The following is a 20,742-nucleotide window of genomic DNA, read 5'->3' on the forward strand; positions in this document are numbered from 1 at the left end:
TAACGGGGATTAAGGAAAGGAGGAACAGAACGTTTGACCTTTCCTGGAAGAGTGGAGCCTCTGATTCAGCAATACACTCGGTTGAGCTGGGCATTTAGGACATGCTAAAATTGCTTTCCTGAAAGAGGATCCTTATCTTGCAGTTTACTTGGCTTAAATCTTGCCATATCGGAACCACAGCGGCGTGGGGGACATGCAATTATTTTTAAATAGGTGCTTCAGCACGTCGCGTGAGCCCCTTTCTCTTAGGCAGCCTCTGTTTGCTGTTAGTGTGGGCAAGGGATGTTCAAGAGGAGAGTTTAGATGTTGTTCCTTGTGACTGCACTCCTGAGTAACCTGTCCATCCAGCTGCTGAAGGGTCCCTCCCAAGAACGGCAGTTTCCTTCTCAGCATCATTCAGAGCTGAACTGTAGTCGAGGTACAAGTCATTAACATATTTCTTAAACTGGCATTGAAAAAGAGCTTCCCACTGATTGAAAACTGTCTAAACTTGACGTAAGAGTCTCCCTCCCAGGAATTAATGCCTCCCACCTCCCAGACAGGGACCAGGCAGTCAATCAAGGGATTGCATTTCTGCATACTCAAATATGCATTCTTTGTGCGGCTGAATAATAAATGAAGGTTAATTTAAATCTGAAAACACATTAAGAATGGAATTGCATCAAAGGATACTGGGGAGGGATGTGCCATTACAGCAAATTCAAAGACAAAATATATGAAAATATATCCACTCCACTGAGAGTACAGTGAGTGTTACTTAAATAACAAGAGGGCACAATACTTCATTTTAACCTCCGTTTTACCTAGTGCAATGCAATCTTATCAAATCAAGCTCTCTCCATACAACTGTGACAAAGAAAATCATACATAATGGGGTCTGGAAATGACAATCAAATCTGTCACTCATAGCGATGTGTACTTGCTCTTTAGAGCGGCATGCAACAGTGCCTGATTACACTACAAAACCCAAACATCCCTTCTCTATCTCTTTGCATTTCAAACTAAAATAAAAACCACTTCACTTCAGAGGTGCCTTAAATGAAATCGGTGTATTTGACAAACAATTGAACCATCTGTGACACACTTTATAGATAAGCCAGTGAATTCAGGGTGCCACCTTTTGTGGGCTATTGATTGCAACTAGCTGATATCCGTCTTTTCAAGTATGGAATAATCTACTGTCATTGCAAAAATGATGGCCATCTTACAGAGAAGGTTAATCAGATACAGGAGAAATCATATCTAATCTTTGATAAATTGCGAGTCACTCAAGGATCAATCACCGTTCTCCTTGTAACACAAGCCACAGGTAATTGTGCAAACGTAATGCCATGCAGTTTGCTGTGCAGCCCAGGTACACAGTGGCCAACAGCATTTTGCCCCTCTGAACAGTTTAGCCTGTGGAGATGGTTGATTTATGGGGCCTTTAAATACGTTTTGAATAGTAATGACCATAAATAAAAAATTTTCAAAGAGAAGCAGAGCAGCAATAATATGATATGCAGGCATTCAAACTGCAAAATTATGAAGTGACTGGCACAGTCTTTGCATTTTTACGGTACAGTATGTATTTTATGTCTTTCCTATCCGAATTCTATGTCTATTATTTACACCCTCCTCATCAGGACCAAGATGTTAGGAATTAGCTGACATGCAAGAGCAAATCCCAAATTAAGAGTCATTAGGAGCGGATGCCTCTTGAGCTGTCGAACTTACAGAATAGCATGAAAATCACTGGCTGGACTTTCCAGCTTCCCAGCCAATGATCCACAGCTTATCCATCCTTAATGTCACCCAGATCAAGGCTTGCATGTGTCATGAATGTCTTGGGATAAGCAAGTCTTGGCGTACAGGTCATTTACCAACCAGCCCAAGGCACATGCAGCTTCCCAAGTACCTGGTGTGAAAGCAGCACGTCACCGTTCGTATTGGATGGGAGGACTGGATGGGGGCACCTACTGATACCTCTGAAAACAGGGAGAGTTTGTGCTATTACGTTAATGTTGAGAAACCGGGCAAATTTAAGATTATTCTACTTCATTCTCAAGGTGTTTTAACATGGTGAAAATAAACCTTTGCACTAAACTGCTGTATCAATATATTTACCCACAGTTAGTAAAACCCACACACCCATTGTAATACAGGTATCTGTATAAATACAGTTTTATACAATAATGTCATTTACAGGAAGACACAATACCTCTCGGTTCCCCAAATTAATACAATTATTACTCAGTAATACGCAATTCCTTACGACCATAGTCAGACAACCCTTGCTATAGAGCCACGCACGCGCACAGACATAGAGGATGTCACAGTATCATTCTGGTTTGTACCTACATGTAACCTAAAGTAAATTTATTTTCATTATTATATGGATGTGTGGCTCTGTGTGTTCAGGGATGTCCCTAGCTTACTCCAGGCACTATTTTCTTCACGTTGGGATTTTGGCTATCATGTGCTACAGTAAAAAACACAGACCCACAACTGCCCTTAAGCTGTATTATAAAACCAGTCAAAGGAAGCACCTCCTTGCATTTTCATCTGGTCAAGTGTCAAGGCCTACTGCAGTCACTTCTCTATTTGGTTTTAAGGTTTTTTTGACCTTGCTTTTTCCTGAGAATTTCAATTTGCTGCAGAATAAGAACAGCACCGGATCTAAGATTTTTACTTCTGTGAGATGAGGCTAAAGATTCTTGCTGCAATTAAAAAGGAATTCAGAACATGTGGCAATTTTTCGCATGCTTTGCCAACTTCATTGCCTGGCCCCTGTGGGACCTGTCTTATGGACAGTGACTGGAGAGACTTTATGAAGGCCAGTGCTTAGAAACATAACTTAGGTGTCAGAACTGATAGTTATATTTGAAACTATGAGCCGTATGCTGCACATCAGCAGAATATGCTGAATATTTCCATTGCTAACTTGGTTTGGCCAATGTCTCCTAAGGGATTACCCTGCATGGATGGGGAAAACTCATACATCCACAAAAGAACAAGAGAGTTTTGTCCTTGCTAAATCATTTTCATCGATTCCTCTGACTGTGACTTTCTTGGTTATGGAGGCAAAGAACTGGGACCTACTGAATATATGCTCATTATTAAATGAAAAAAAGCACTGGAGACGACTCCAAAGTCAAACTTCTGCCATTTAGCACTTCTCAACCCTGCTTTTAAAATACAAACCCATTCCAGTTCAGCGTGTCCTCTGGTTCAGTGGGTCTGTGCTGTTGAGCTCTAATGAGCAATCAGGACGAACTCCCTTACTCTAACTTTCCTCATTTCTAATGCATGATTCCTTTTTGCCCTTCCTCCCTCCACTTCTTGGCAGATCTCAAAAAAACCCCCAACAAACCCACCTTGACAGAAAGCAGACTATCAAGATTGATTAATTTTAGTAAGTACCAGATGTATTTGTTTATTAAAGAGTTTGAATCTCCATTGGAACACCAAACTCAATATAAAGACCCAAGAACAACCTGGAGAGTTTCCCACTGGAACTCATGGCTATCTGTCACCTCCATTTTCACCGCGGAGCGTCTGTCTCCTGCTGTTATTACAACGGCTTATCTGCTGGGTGGGTTGCTATATCCATCCCGTGAATGCCTTCAACCAAAGTATTTCTCTAAAGCAGCATCTGCTCCTACTATTTTATAATTAGAATATAATTAGTAGAAGTTCTTGCAAATAGCTCCCGTAGAGAAATGACTCTACCACACAAAAGAAAGATCTAAAATTCCCAAGCTATTTACAATCTACACTAAACAGAAATCTGGGTATTTCTCTAGTGTCTCAGGAAATGACATCCAGACAACAAGACATAATTAAGAAGTTGTTATGCATTGGGCAGGCCGAGGCGTGACAATCTGCAGGCAGGTACAGCAATCAATTATGCAAATAACTTTTAAAAGTTTATTCTCAGTTTCAAAAAAATGTTGTCAGGTCAGCTCAAAAGGTCAACCTCAAATAAAAAAAGTCAAACTTTTTAACAAACTAAACACTTAGAAAAAATTACTGCTGTTACAGGTAACATCCAATTTTCTTCTATTTAAAACTATTTGAAAACAAAATTGAAGTAACTGTTTAAATAAAATGCTATTTCAAGTAGAAAATGGATGCCTCTAGTTAATGATAACACTGAATTCTTAGTCAAGTTATTCATATAAATAACAGGAAAGTTTAAGCCTATTCAAGCCAACTTGTGGAAAACATACATTTCAAAAAGTACCTGCAAGTTTACGTCAAACGAAGAAAGCGCTGCTGGCAGAGGGAGCGCACCCAGCGCCCAGGCTTGCACAGGGCTCCTGCAAGGCACAAGCACAGCAGGGGAGCCAGCCTGGTAAACACTAGTTTGAACATTTAGACTTTGAATCACAACCAAACGTGAACAATTAAGCTTAACAGCATTCCACTGAAAAGAGAATTAGATAAGCAGAAGAGGGGGAAGAGTACTGAGCGAAGAGCAAGGCTGCTCTGTGGGGTGAAGACCAGCACGAGCACTGACCTCGGTGTGAGAAGGAATAAAATGAGTTCTCCTCACTTTCTGGCTGACCTTCAGCAAGTCATTAAAAGTCTTTGCTGCCTCATTTGCCCAGCGTATAAAATGGAAATAAAACCTTCATTATAAACTGTTTTCTCTTCTTATACCACTGTGCACAGCAGATATTTTTATTTAAGATTAACTTTTTCTTGAAACCCCATTGAGACTTCCACTCTACCACGTGCAAGACTGAAGCCCAAACATCTATTTCCAAACAGATCAAGCATCAATTTCCAACAGAACCAACAAAACAAACCTTGAAAAAAATTAATTCCTGGGCCACAGAAGTCTAATTTGTTTCCTGGTGAAGGCAAGATGGTCTCTCAATGTCCTGTGATCTCTTGCAAGGAAGGGACTCGTGTCTCCATGTTCTAATTAATTAGTGACACACTGAGAAGGCAAACTCGTCTTCCGAGGGACGTGTTAGTGTTTTGCTCTCCTGTTGGGTGAGCCCTGGTACTGATGTTACGGGAAGGGGCAGGATGGAGGCAGGATCACATGGAATGAAAATAATAACCTGCAAGCCCATCCCATCATTACAACTTGCTTAAAATCCCCAGCTCCTACTCTAGTGAAAAATTATGCAACATTGTGCATCATTAAAAAATGTCCCTGACATTTCTCCCATTACATGGCATTTTACTTCAAATTAGCCTCAAGTTTTTCTTATGTAAATCACTTCAAAACAAGAATCAAGCTCTAACTTGCAAAGATACACAGAGAGGGAGAACAAAATAGCCTGTCAGCGCTATCATCTCTCCATTCAGCGATGGATGAGTTTGGTCCTAGCACACGGTTTTGCTAGGGCTTCAGCCATGGTCGACAACATTTCTCCCCCACACTCCCACTCCTGGCTGTCTGCTGCAAGGAATGATGTTCATCTTCAACTGCACCAAACAGTTTAGTTACCAGGACTAATGGATTCAGGCTTGGATTTTTACAGAGATTTTCTACTGTGCAATTAGACACAAAAGGAACCGAAATTTTCACTGGTGAAATACTGCTGGCTTTCTAAATAAACTCTAATAAAGATTATTGGTGAGATATATTCACAATGTAGCTAAAAGAAAACACAGCACTAAACCCTACAACTTGGATCACCAGTTCTTCACGATACACTTAAAATCTTCGACCATAATGAAAGCAAAATTCATATTCCAAATGTTTGTGTGACAGAGACAGAGAGAACCAACCCAAGCCATGGGAGGTCAATTCAGTGATAAAACTTCAGAGTCAACCTGCTTTTGAGTCATGAACGTTCACACTCATGTCGTATTCCCAAATGACTGGCTTTCACGCTGTGATACAGCACACCTAGAACTTAACCTATTCCGGTGGTGTCTGATATTAAATTCTCTCTGCCATCACAATTTTGGGATTAAGACAAGGGACTCTGGTCTTCACATATTAACTTTGATGGGATTGTGCATAATCTTACTTAAATTGCATTAGAAGAGGGGAAGATCAGGTCCCAGGAGTCCCTAATATTGCAAGCATCACCTCATCATCGTTCAGCAGCGCTTTAGTTACTCTCTGATGTGTCAAAACCCATCACTCCTAGTCTTTATCTGTGTGCCACTTGGCTGTTATTATCTGATAAGCAACTTTGAGTAACCTGTTTGCAATCCAGCTAGACTCAGAGAGAAAAAGCCACAACAGCTCAAAACCTCAGAAGTTTGGTTCTGCTAAGCTGCTTCCAAAAATGCTTCTGAGAAAATACACAAAATGACTGATATTTCTCCAAGTCCCGTCCCAGATTCTTTTCTTCAACACTCTTACACTTTTTCCTCCTACGACAGAAAATGTGCTCTCTAAACACTTCCTCTGTATCTTTGATGTTAAAAACATAGCCTTCAGGCCAGTCTGTTCTCAGTCAGTTTTCAAGGCTATAAAGTTCTTAGGATAAGAGAGTCATCATCGCTTTCCCCCTTTATTCTCCCACACGGCTTCCTTCATCTTTACCCGAAACAGAGACTGGTAGTCACGTTCTCAACGCACGTCATGTTTAGATCACCGTCTCCCCTATCCCTAACTGCACAGTCCAACTGAATTACTTTGGTGTGGAGAGAAGTGGGTCTAGGGAGACCTGCTCCCATCTTCCACAACAGGACCGTACACCACAATGATCTCAGTTTTCTCTGTTGCATTGTCTTCTCAGAATATGACTTTAATTTACCCAAAATTTGTGGGATTCCCATGAAACACATGTCTGGAAGTTCATCCCGCTGCGAGCTTTGGAAAACAACAAACTGTATCCTCCTTTGGGATGAAGACCAAAGTCGTAATGTTAGTAGACTTATAATGCGAGATCTTCTTAAGCGAAGAAGAGAAGAGACAGGGGATTTACATCCCACAGCAGTACAACGGTCATGTTTAGTTTTCTAGAAACCAAACGAGCTGTGTGAAACTAAAAGCTCAAGGAGACAGATCTTCCCCTGCCAGAAATTCCTGGTAACTCCACTAAGACACACAAAGCTGCAGGAACTGAGATATGGCCCCTTATATCCAATGTGGAAAACGTTAAGTTGAACACATGCCCTTTCTTATGAATTTGTAACGGTTGCCAGTCTGATAGTAACTTCCAGGTAACTGGCTAGTCTTCTTCACCTATGAAAGAACTACTGGATAAAGTAGTTTGTTACTTATGTTTTATATACAATCACATCCATAAACACACACATAATCAAATGCACTGCATTGATTTGGATTAAAATATCTATCAGAAGTCCTTGATCTATGGTTTCATTTTAACTATGTTGGGTTTTCATTTGTATTAAAAAACTGAAAAATATTTTAACCTTTCTAAAATGGATCATGTTAAAATAAATTGAAGCAAGTTGATGAAAAGTGTTAATTAACCTGCTTTCATCTCATTAAGAGTCTGTGTTTAACCTATAGGTCATCTCCTCTTTCAGCTCATGTATGGATTTGATCTTCAATGATGAGCTAAACAACCCAATCTTCTATTGATGACTGAGAACTCCTGAACTTCTGGATTTATGGGAGAGGAAAAGAAAATTCCTAAAGCAAAAGCACTGAGCCTTTTAAGGAATTATTCTAAACCTTTTTTTATGTCAGGAGAGGTTGCAATAATGTTGACCCTGCAATACATTGTGAGTTTAATAATTTTAATAAAAATATGTACTTTTTTTCCCCTCCCTACAGGGTATACAGACATAATAGTTGAATTTTTCTTAAAAAAAAAAAAAAAAAAAAGTATTTTTTCCACGTTATGTGCTGAATCAGGTATATTTATAAGCATCAGCCACTTGCTCTTGTCTTGACTTCCTCCTTTACCTGTGCAGTTATCAGTTTTAAGACCCCTGATGTGCCTGAAGGGTGGCTGGGGGTTGGAGGGACACAAAGGAGAAAGGAGAAGGTGATGGGGAGGGAATTGGGGGGGGAGAATCTGCTACATTTACCACTATCCAGAGCAAATATTTCACACCGACTGGCACTCTACATCAAAATCAGACAGGCAAAGTACCTGGAGAAGCTGCTCCGCAAGAGTCAATATATTTGTATTTCTGCTTTTAAATATAACTCTAATAATGCTAGAGATAAGTCCAAAACTGGCAAGAGAGATAGGCTGGAGATCTATGCTTTTTAATATCAAGCACTTCACCAAGACGACTTTTATCACGTTAATGGCTAAATCACACTGATTGTAAAACAGCCAAAATGAGGCAATTAGTAAAGGCCTGTGACAGCCACAGAAAACGAAACGCACAAGGTTTTCAGTGCAAGCCAGATGGATATCTTCAATATATTTCTTATTGTCCGCTTGTGGTAATATATTCAATTAAACCGAATCAGTACCACAGAAGACCCTTTGAATTGCCTGAAAAAAATTAATTGTCTGCTGCAAATTTAATGAAGCTTAACAGTTGTATTACGTTTACAAGTTTTATTTGTTAGGATCAGTAAGTGTTTACAAGAAAAAAACCAACTAACTAACTTCATTCAGCTAGCCCAACGAGCAAACCATTGGTATTGTACAGATTATTTCATTTACATGTTTCTTTGCCATTTACCAGTTTGGTCCTTAGCAGTTGACCTATTTTTTTCTCTCCCAAATAAGAAATGGACAGCTCTTGCTGTGCTGTTCATTCATGAGTTGTTGTGATTTAAGTCTCACTCAACAGTTCAACCAGAACCTTGTGTTACGATGTCCCTGATGGGGCTGATGGGAATGGCCAGCCATGGGGTGGTCCCTCTGAGGCTTGCTACCATCCTCATCAATGTCAAGGTCACCGACCTTCCCCAGCACAACGCAGCCAACAGTCCATGGCTCTTGCGTTTGAGAAGTTCACATGAAGGAAAGCAAAAGGCGCGTCTGAGCGGACCCAGGGAGGGGCGGCTTTGGGGAAGGCTCGACGGCACATAAGGCGTCTGCTTCTCATTTTGCCACTTCTGTAATCTCAGACTAATTACAACCTTTTTGCTTCAATTAACTGTCAGAAAAATGGAAATGCTGACACGATACACAGCTATCTCATCTTCCCTTGGGTACTTTGGGGTTGACCTGATTTTTCTGATGATTTCAGGTTCTCACCTGAACGGACCTGGGAGAAAACCCACATGTCTACCAGACTCAGGTGTACCACGCGCAGAGATGCACCTGCCAGCTCAAACACAAAGGTGAGCTCCTTACAGTTGCAGAAGGCAATTTGGGTAGGCATTGTATTTCAACCTTGGCCGCGGTTTGCAGTTGGAAACAATGATGTCAGTTGCCGGAAACTATAAAATACTTGGATTAAACCAAGTACCATCTGGAGAAGAGCTCCTTAAAAGCTGCAAGGACCCTGAAGTATCTACTGGGTACCAGCCCCATCACCAGATTCTGCTTGAAGTGTTTCCACCCAGGGTTCATTAAGGAGATCCAGGAAAGTGCAGCCTGAGCCATTGGGGCTACCACAGTTGAGGGGAGGGAGGAGAAGATGTGGCGGATGCACAGCTCATTTATAATTGTGCCTTTCATGCAGTGCTTTGGGTCATAATTTTACTTAAACCTAGCAAAAGACCCTTAATTGTGTCCTAGAAATAATTGCTGTCAGTGGAAATAGGCCAATTAGACCTGAATATACTCCTTTGCAATTTTAGAGCCGAAGATTATTGTTTTCATTGTCAATTGTTAAAATCAAGCAGTTGCTACTGGTTGGGACAGGAAAGATTTTCAAACTTGGAAATGTTTTATTTCCTAAATATGAGAATACAGCAACACGTACTTATGAATAAATCCATGTTTACATATCTCTGTGGTTCTCTGTAATTCTTTTTTGCCTACCACCCCCTGATTTAGAGATTCTGGAGATCAGTTAGTACTCTGAATTGACTTTTTCTCCCTGAAATATTTTCAAACAATTTATTATGCCTGATAAGGAATATTAATTCATGTTTAGACTACATATAAAAACTGTGTCCAGCAACTACTAAAAAAAGCCTTTAACAATAATAAAACTTCTTTTGACTTTTTCAGAGTTCTGAGTCTTTGGTAAGTGTAGAAAATCTTGGCTTTGATACCAGCCGAACACTCACCTTGTGTGCTATCCAGCATAATTATAAAAAGCCCATAAAATATGGACAGCCCTAAAGTCCTGCTCTGGGATTATTACTTTAAACTCTGCCTCTCTTTTTTAAATTATATTTTGTGCTTTCAACACCAGGTGTCATTTAACCAGGCCCTTTCTTAAGGGCTAAGGCTTAACCAACAGGAATTTAAATTAGATTGAACTGTGAGGAAAGAAAAATAAAGACCTTGCATGACCTTAAACACCGCTGGATCAAGACAGACCTCAGAAAGCGACGGAGGGGCTATTCATGTTTCAAAATGACTAACCGCTAAGCCCACGACATATGGATGGATGGTACGGAAAATGCCTGCAATAGCTTTCTGGGACAGCTTTCCATACGAGCAAAGAAGCAGCAATGTATCTGACGGGGGAAAAATTCAGGGAGGTATAGAGAGGGTTTCTGGTAATGTGGATAGTGCTTAAAGGCGTCAACAGATTTAAGCATCTGCTGCATTTTCCCTCTGGTTAATGTAAAAAACCCAGCATCTTAATGTGTGGCTTACTCTTCCTCTTGGGAAAAAAGCTAAACCCCCACCCCAAGCAACTGATATCCCAGTTACTCAGAAATAGTCAAGACATAGTTGAAAACAGCTGGTAAAATTCACGGCACTAGAGTTATTTGTAATTAAAAAAAACCTAAAAAAGGGCACTCCGAAAATACACCCCCCCCTTGCTGAAGGATTAGCATTTCATACAAGTGCAAAGCAAAACCATTACACAGTGTCTGCAGCCAGATCCACCCGGAGTACACTCTAACGAGGAGAGACACTTGGTTAATGCACCCAACACCTCTGCAGAGGTCGGTAAATTTGTTTCAAAAAAGCTATACGTATTTTTGACTATGAGAAAATCCGGTTTATTAAACACCAGCTTTTTATTTTGATGGAGTCAGTAACGGCACCATTTGAGAACTAGCTCTGTTGTAGGCAAGAACGGCATTGTGCAAATGGCCACAGCGGTAGATTTAAGGCTGGCACTGAAGCTGAAGCAGATGCCAAAGAACAGCAATACCAGCTCTGTTATGCAGAATCAGTGTCTGTGATAACGGAAATCAATTATTTTTCAGTATAAACCAAGATATAAATAGACACATACACCATCCTAAGGATGGAAATAATTTTGTAAGGAACACACAACTGTGATCTAAAACTCATATGATAACACTTTGGATATTCACTCTGGATCGAGTTTATCTATGAATATCCAACACCCCTCCCCCCCCCGCATCATGGTAATGTGTAAGCATTTCCAAAAGAATAAAATAATTCTCTGAAAAACCATGAGGGATATCATTCAGACTGATTCTCCATCTGAATCTGTTCTATTTTCTGAGTTGTATTCTTTAGACTACCTTGACATAAACATGGGATTAATCTAAAAGTCTGTCTGGACCTTTAAGTTTATAAACAAATAATACATAAAAAAAAAAAATCAAACTGAAGGCATTATACTAAATTGTCTTAACACAATTACGGGGGGTTATGATGACGTCCTCAAAGGTAAAAAGAACTACAAATGACTGAAACTCTGCTCCCGTGAAATTCAATAGCTGGTGTTTCATGGTAAGCACTGTTGGTGCAACGCGCTCTGCGACCAGCCCTGCGCCGTTCAGCTTCAGAAGGCTGATGGGTACGGAGGTGTCAAAGTCACCTCAGCTCAACCGAAGAACATTACGCACAAATAGAGAAGGAGGCACAAGCAATTCTCTTTGATTGCATGTGTGCTCATTAGCACATGCCGGCTTACTGTATTATGTGGAAATGAAGCCACAAATGACCTGAAGAAACCCTGCACCGTGCATTATCAGCCATGTTCAACCCAAAACTTCTGCAACATGCAATAGCAGACAGATGGTCTGTCATTAGAGAGCGATGTCTCTCCACTGGTGCATACCTGTGGAGCTGGAAAACTAAACTCTTCAGTTCTTTATGGGCAGCAAAATATTCCTAATCTCTGAAGATGAAAAAATGCTTATTCCTTATCTACTAAAAATGGTTATTCCTTATCTACTAAACCAATCCATAGTAGTATAAATCCACGCTAGCCCCATGGATATGAGGCAAGCACGACACATTTTCCAAAGAAAGTAGTTCAATACCGATCGAGTGATGTCGAAATGGTGACAACCAGGGATGGCCAGAAGGGCCAGGAAGGCCATCGCATCCCACCGACGCTGTGTTTACAGAGTGCGCTGATCAGCACTGCCTCTGAACTATGAGCCCAGCTACGTTTAAAGGACTAGAATAACACAGTAACAATGGCAGGTTTAAAGGCAATAACATCTGAAGGGCCAGAATTTACAGTATTTAATCAATCGTTTCAATATTAAATGCAATGCACCACCGTTCACACAAAGGAATAGGCTTGGAATGGAAAATATGCAATTTTATAGAAAATAATTTGGATCGCTGTGCTGGACAAAATCAAGACTATCAGTCTATTCACGCGTGAGGAAAAAATAACCTACTGACATTATCTTTGTATTCTTTTTCTGCTAAAGTGCCGCGGATACCAGCTAACAAAAGTTCTCTTGCTTTTACTGCCTTGAGCCCTCCCGTGACGGTCCAAACGAGACGAGCTAATGGCAGTGGGAAAATGTTAAAGGTGCATCATAATGAAACAGGCAAATAAAGTCATCGGCACTTGTCCTTGTCAGAGATGCAGCAATGTGACCAGAACTGCTGTACCTCCCAAACAGAACAGAACCGCACAGACTCTACCAACATTCACGTACAGCTTCTGTCCACTAAACCACAGAGATAAGGGGCTGGAAAGACCTGGGTCAGCCTGCTCTGCAATCGAAGGCAACCAGATATTAAATGGTACAAAAAGCCGTTTCTGGCAGAGCTGGAGCGCTCTGAAACCCAAGAGCATCTCGGCTGTAGGAGAACCCCTGCCACCGCTCCTCCGAGGCGGGTTCCGCACCGCACAGCTCCGAGCACAGAAGCAGCAGCGGCTCTGCTGCTGAAGGAAGCTGCCTGACAAGGATTTTCTCATCCTGCGAAAGAAGCGGTGGCGATACGCTATTCTCACCTGCGTGCCTGTCTTTAGCTTCTTCTTGCTGCTTCTTCCACACCTAATGCTGCCAGTGAAACTTCGTTTGGGTCTTAGCCGTTGCACAAGCTGGGACGTTAGCACCAGTCCTTGCGCTTCCTATATCCGGAGGTTTTATTGCAATGTCTTGAAATTAGTTTCCTATTTCAGAGCTGCTGCTGTATTAGCCAATTTATATCACTGCATTAAATACAAATAAACTCATATTGTTCAGTCTACGCCTGTTTACATTATTTGTCATTTAATCCCCCATACTGAGGAAGTCTATAGTCTTTCTGTCTGTCAGAAGAATTGAACATTTAGCCTCAAGTGCAGGAAAAAATGCAAAAAGAAAGATGGAAAATTAATATTTATATCCTACATGTAAACACATGCCGTCTTTTACATAGCTCTGAACACTGTCTGTGGGATCCTCCTCCACCCTTACAAATTCAATCCTGCTTTCTAATTTAAAGGTCAAACCCTACATGCAAGTTTGCAAGATTTCAGGTCTCAGAGGTCAGAGCGGTTCTCATTTAGCACCAACCAACAGAACAAACCCAAACCACAGTCTCACTGGTTCGGAAAACCACCGAGGTTCACCAGTTCTGACAACAGCATGTTAATACACAGCCCTATGGGCACCCGTCAGAATTTCGTATGTTTTAAGCTGTCTACTCATGCATAATATGAATATTTATTCATCCCTCTCTGGCTGTTTGCCAGAGATTTATTTTAAGCTCCTCGGTTCTGGTGTAACAGACATTCTCCTCCTCCTCCCATCCTTACCTACACTGTCTTTCACACTGTCGGCATCTCTCCCTGAGAAAGAAAATTAAAAAAAAAAAAAAGAGAACCTGCAATATTAATGGAAGAACACAAGAAGGTTAGAAAAAACGTCTTTTGACCTTCACAGTTTTTTACTCAATGACATGAGTTAGAAAAGAATATAAGCATATCTTAAGGTCAAAAAACTCATCAGCTGATAAATTAGCCTTTTTGTACATCACAGAACTGAGTTAAAATAAGGTATTTGGTCCTATTTCTGTCAAAACTTGCCGGTGTTTTACTTGGGGCAGAGAAACTCAAGCATTTCAGTATAAAATACAGTATTTTACACAGTTCATTTGGAGTTCAGAATAGTTTCTGCTCTTTTATACTTTTTATGGGATAGACTTTGAAATTGCATTTCTCAGTTTGCTGTTAATATCCACATCTCGGGCTTAAGAGTTTATTCTCTGCTTCATGCACATGTGTCGCTCCCATTAATGCTAATGGAATCGAGTTAAAACGGAGCACTGAGGGAGAAAAAAGTACTTGCTAATCCTTTATAACCTTACTGCAAAGAAAAGTGATTTGTAAACCACGTGAACCCAGAGATCAGGTACAATAGCTGCTGACTATTGTGCTCGGAGTTACGGGCTATTCCTCGGGTACTGCGAGGAAGAAAGGATAAGCCATGAACTACAGAAGCGTGACTCTTCAATAACAGAAAAGAAACACAGCCCTATTTTCAACGATCGGCTTTTTTACGGTGGTGCAAGCGGTCCCTGAACTGCAGACCCCGATTCAAGCCCCTTGGTGGAAAGCCAGGAGGAGCCCAGCCTGGGGATGGAGAGCCGGTGCCTCCTGCCACGAGCGCACCCTCCTGCGGTCCCCATGCTGTCCAGGGAAGGACCTTCGGGCTGCGTTCAACATTTTGCTCTCGGGCAGACAGAAGCTAATCGACCCTTTTAATAATAGACGAGGTCTTTGATACCTTCGGTTTCCCCGAGCATTGCTTTCTTAGCTCTTTGCTGCGGGTGCCTCCTTAGGACAGCACAGATTAAGCAAAGGCAGAGTCAGCTCACGTACAGACCTAACGCTGATCTTCACTTGTCTCTGTTTTTGTTCACAGGGACGGACATGGGCAAACGCCATAACAAAAGATATTCAAAACCACCCCAAACCTGCCGAACTCCTGGTGTCGATACGCTCCGGCAGAAGATACGAAGGGATAACACAGCCCTCCACCCTGGGGCTGCACTGCTGGCCCCTGGGCGTAAGGGAACCCCAGAAACATCCCATCTGACCATAAGTACCTGACCGGATAGCTAAGGCAGAGGCAAACGTTCTGCTCCGAGAAAAACCTGCTGCTCTAGCACCGTCACCGGCAGTTTGTAACTCTAACGGGGGCCCACCAGCCTTATCAGCGCTTGCTTGATCCTGACATTACTTGCGTCAATGGGCTCTGACTATAAAAACCACGGACTAAAACTGGCATTGAAACATTTTAAAGTATTCCGTATATACCGTAAAAATAATTGATGGGGAGAGCCTCTAAGCGAGTACTATCCATCAATGCCAATATACGAGAGAATTAAAACTGGCAGCATTAGAGCTTTGTGATTGATTTATTGCTTTGTAATCAATCTTTCCTGATTTGTTATCCAATATAGGTTTTTCCCCAAATAAGGAGGAGATGTAGAATCATTATAAGTGTAATAATCTCTATATTAATTGCCTATAATAATTCATCGGACATTGGACTACTCATAAGCAGGACAAAAATTAATTTAAGACATTCGTCAGTGTCTCTCGTTGTTTATCAAATTATTACTTTAAATATTTTTGTCAAACATTATTGCTTTTGCTTTTGAAAAACGTATTTGACAGAAAAAATCTGAACGCACATGAATAAGCACCAAATTTCTGAAATGCAGAACTTCAGCCTTGGTAAGAAATAATGAAATTAAACCAGAGTTTGTTCATATTTTCAAAAATTATGACATTGAATTGCAAGGGTGAAACTCTTGCACCATTCTGCAACAAGACAAGCTGTATTAAAGAGTTCAGAAGGTTTTTAAAAAGATAATAGAAGTTTAGGAGTAACAAGAATAAATGAAGTTGAACCAGATTAAGATATGCGTTTAAAGGACACCACCTAATCGCAGCATGCCGAGGGCAACGTTTCTCCCCAGGTACGCCACGGCTTTATGCACATGCTTTGCAAAACTGAACCTTGCGGCGCAGCTGGCTGCAGCGACAGCCAGTATTTCTCAATCCGTTGCTAGAAACAAGTCATACGACAATACGGACCAGGGACCTGGCTTTGTGTTACAAGTCCCATCTCATTTGCAGTGTAGTTGTAAACTACGTGTGCAAACAAATGCATTAACTTGCTGCAAGCCCCATCAGTCAGTGCGACCACAGATACCTTCTTGCTGCTAACGTCGTCTCCGACCCACGAGGCTCGGCAAGTTTCTGAGATGCAAAACACACTTTAATCCCCCCCCCCGGGCTCCACTTGCGTCAGCTTCAAAGGTGAGAGGTGCAGCATGCGAGGGGCTGCTTGGGATGCTCTTCGGCGCTAAAATGGAGTAGCAGTCACCTGCAATAAACATTGCAATTACCTTTCACGACCAAGCTGCCCGTGCTGCTTGCTGTCCCAAAGTGGTTTGTGGCCACGCAGGTGTAACTTCCCGCATCGGATTTGGTGACGTTGACAATCCGGAGGCTCCCGTCGTCCAAAACGGTGATTCTGGAAAGACAGCAGACACACAGAAGGTACGTATTTTTTCAGTTAACATAAAACTCTTTTGAGTCTGCGTTAATTATTGATGGTTTGAACAACAGACAGTCCGTTGCCTGTTACAGAGGGAGTTTAGCTGACAGAAATCTCTCAGGACGCAATTCATAAATACTGAATGCATCTTTTACATGAGTTTTCCGTGTCTTTACTTGAGGGCAACTTTAATTTACACACCAGCAGCTTGTATAGGTTTTACACGCGCCTGTACTTTGATATTCAGCACTCACCATGACAACCCTTGCAACATGTGGTACACAGGCTACATCTAAAAATCTCCACGCTCGCTGCTTAACAATGTAAAAGCTTCTGCCGAGCAGATGCAATGAAGCAGGTGTTTCATCGCTGCTTTTCTTCAAGAAGGCTGATGGCTTTTCAGCAAGGGTACCACGCCGCCAAGCGTCCCCCCCTGCACTCTCCACCTCTCTGCCTGCAGTATAACTCACCCCGTGGGGCTTATCTGTAGTTGCGCTTGCAGGTTAAACAAAAAATTAAGAATCCTGTTTCATTCCCATCCCCTCCTCACATAGGCACTCCATGTCAAACCAGTGTTACCTGCAGCATGTACGTGTCTCCTGGACGGCGGGAGGCAGGCAGGGATGGCATGTTAATTCCTGGGGTGATCCCTGGCCCCCGCTCTCGCACAAGTTCCTCTTCCACTCTCTTCTGCTCTAAGTCATTGAAAACAGAAAACCTGATCCTGCCCAGTAATTCCCACTGAAATATGAATGCTTGTGCCCTTGTGGAGGCGTAATCTAAGGAAACTCCAGAAAAACCTTTCCCCCAGCCTCGTATCACCTCTTGTAGCAACATACTTGGGTCTCTGCTCAGTATCATGTCTTGCAGCACAATCTGCTTTCTCCCCTTCAGCCACTTTCAGACTTGCATTGAAAATCTTTTATTAAGTCCTGCCTTCTCCTGCTCAATTATTTCCCAATTTAACTAATTTGAAAGAAAATGAAGAAGCCTTCCTGCATCCTTAACGCCAATCAAGCTCTGCACAACCGGATTGAGAAATTAAGAGGCAAGAAACTTCGCAAACAACGCTTGCACCATTGCAGCAGGGCTCAGATGGCACTACCCACCTGAGAGGGCTTTAAGAAACAGACTGCAGAACCAGCACGAGCCTCTTCTTGCAGCCACGGGACAGCGCTGAGGCAGTGAATAAAGCACCAGCGTGAGCCGAGGCATGAACACCAGTGAAACGACATCTGCCCACGCCAGCCACGGGGCTCCCCGGGCTCCTGCCAGCTGCAGGCACTGGGCTGAACATGGTCTGCAGTGAGACTCAGGAGACATCAGGGAGCCGGTGCCTTTTGTCATGCCATGCTCTCTTGATGGGCACACGCTGGCTACTCAGTCCACACGCATGGACCTGTTTCAGAACGTGGGACAATTTGAGTGTCTTTATGATGATGGTACCGAGCGAGGAGGAGGAAGATGGTGCGAGATGCTCTGACAGCAGCCCCCAAATCTGTGTCCTGGCCAGCCTCTCGCTGACCTGCTTTTGCAGCAGCACGACAACGTGCAGGCCAGCTGGCAGAGACCAGGGACACAGGTTATACTTCACACATCAGTAGCAGTGATATTAATAGAAGTTTCTCAACTGGCTTATAGGTCTCCAAATTGTTGCAGTCAGTAACAGTCACTACTGTAATTTATTTTTGCAGGAGTCCAGTGCCATATATTTGCTTCTGTAGCAGTTGCTCCAGCTCAATAATTGGAAGAGAGTAGTATATAGCTACTTGTCTCTTATCTTCACCACTATGTTGGCACAAATCAATGCACGTATTACATTAAATGTGCACTGGAGCACAGGACTTGCCACACTGGCCTCCAGTGCAGGAGCTTGGGCAGCAGCAGCGCCAGGAGCTCCCAAGGAATTATTTACTGCTGTTATCAATTTCAGGTCTTCGGAAACAATAGCACCTTTCTGAAAGCTGAAGGTGCCCTTAGCATGCATTAAAATTCAAATCAATATAAAGGACAGAACAAGCTCAGCAATATGCTCCAGCTCAAGAAGGACCACCCGGCTCTGGCACTGCCCCTGCCAGGCTCTGCACTCACTCCCTCCGCATTTTTGCCATCCCAAGAAATCCAGAAAAAAGTGATGGTTTTGACTATTTCTGTACAGTTGAGATTCTATTTTTATATATTTATGTTTTATTTTTAGCCATATGGTTGAAACCTATTTACAGGATAATCCCTTCCATAGATCGTTTTAATTGTATCTGTTGATGAAGCCAGCTTTAATTTCAAGTTTTAATTCCTTTTCTGTCTCTTCCTCCCTCATGCTATCGGTTTCCTTCTAAGTTGTCTTTATTGCCCATGTGAAATTAGTTTGCAGTTAACGTGGACTGGATCGCTCTAGCGATGACCTTTGGATGAGGACAGTCAACCCACCACTGGCTTTGGCACATCTCAGGGAGCTAGTGCCGTCTTTATCTCCTGCTGTTTCTAAGCTGAAATCCACGGCCAGACGGCTTTACAATTCGAGCACACAGGCATCTTTTAACTCTGGTGACACGCTGCAAAGAGTTCAGGTGGGACTTGTACGGAGTTCTCCAAACCCATTCCCCAGAGAGTCTCCAGGCATGTTTAATTCTCAGCTGGTAACCAAGTAATTCCCTGCACACTCCTGTAAACGACCAGCATTAAAACTGACAAATCATTGTGCAAGTTAATAGAATTATTTTTTTTTAAATAAATCAGACCATTAAAACCTTACTGTGACTCATTGATTAGGAGGCCTGATGGTTATGTGGCTCTTTTTGCTGAAGGTGCTTTTCTACACTGAATGTTTTGTCCTCTAATTTGAGTCCAATGTGTTAGAAGTTAACAAGTAATTATTTTAGCACTTTGAAATTTGTTACAGTTAGTTGACAAAGTACGAAGGACTTTCACTGAGTTTGCTAATTCACAAATTTTCTTTGCAGACATATCTGTGTTAAACGAGAGGAGAGGCTCATTTCAGGCCACTGAGGGCTCTCAAACTGCTAATTGGCTCAAAAGCAAACATCCCTTCATCAAACACTTTTAGCAGTTTGGTTGATAAAGTTCTTTCAAGACACAAAGTTCAAATTAAATGAAGCACTGTTCAGTACGCTTTCTTTCTCTTCTGAAATACACTCCCAGAATGTTTTGTAATAAGATGCCTAGGAAGGCAGAAAAATAACTCACATTTCTGATAAACGTGTATTACTTCAGAACAGAGCTGGTTGCTGAGTATGCACCTCTTTAAACCCCTACAAACTCAAAAAATGAGCTATTGACTTGCTATTGAATGTTTTGGGTTCCCTGATACTACTAACCACAATGCTGGTAACAACAACTCAAAATGTAAATCTCTTCTTGCACAGGTTCACGCAACTGCTCTACTGGTAACCTGGCTCATGGTCACTGCTTATATCACAGAAAAATCAAGGACGGTAAAAATACCCATTTGAAAAAAAGGATGATATAAGATAGTTCGGCATCCTTATATAAAGAAAGGTCATCTATTTTAAACATAGCATTTGTAAGAGAGATTCTGTTGGTTTGTGTTGTCAACTGGAGATGTCAGGTCCACAGAGAGGAGACACATCTGAAATCAGGAGATAAAAGGATTGTTTGTTTCCTAAACCGAAGCTTTGGGTTCCACCCCAGGAAGAACTGACCTTGTCAGTATTTTGATCAAAACTCTTCTGAGGACAAAGGACCTTTAAAAATGCTGAAAACATTCCTCTCTAGCCTTCCTTGCCTTTTTTTTTTTTTTTTTTTTTTTTTTTGCCACTGCAGCAGCAAATGTAAAAAGTTGCAAGCTGAACACTTTGCATTACCCTAAAGAAGCTGCTTCCAAACCCGACAGGCACATCGTTTCCATTGCAGCTTCTCGTGGACGCTGCATGCCCGATGACCGCGCGCGCCCTTTGCCAGCTTGGCAGGAATGGAAGTGTCTTAGGGCGCTTCTCTCTGGAAAACTACAGCAAGGAGCAAGATGCGTCTTTACGGATGAAAAATATCTAAGTGTGTGCTACAGCTGCACAGGGCTC

The 20,742-nt window shown here is 42.0% G+C and overlaps 1 protein-coding gene across 2 annotated transcripts in view; it reads right to left on the bottom strand.

Moving 5' to 3' along the window:
• LOC129211459 (contactin-4) overlaps positions 1–20,742 on the bottom strand; it is a 336,085-nt gene that overhangs the window by 23,274 nt on the left and 292,069 nt on the right. For both annotated transcript variants that reach the window (XM_054838596.1, XM_054838595.1), the window contains exon 13: positions 16,536–16,663. In XM_054838596.1, the coding sequence (XP_054694571.1) occupies positions 16,536–16,663 (128 nt within the window). The remainder of the gene's footprint in view (positions 1–16,535; positions 16,664–20,742) is intronic.

This window comes from Grus americana, chromosome 11, assembly GCF_028858705.1.
Source record: "Grus americana isolate bGruAme1 chromosome 11, bGruAme1.mat, whole genome shotgun sequence".
NCBI lineage: Eukaryota > Metazoa > Chordata > Aves > Gruiformes > Gruidae > Grus > Grus americana.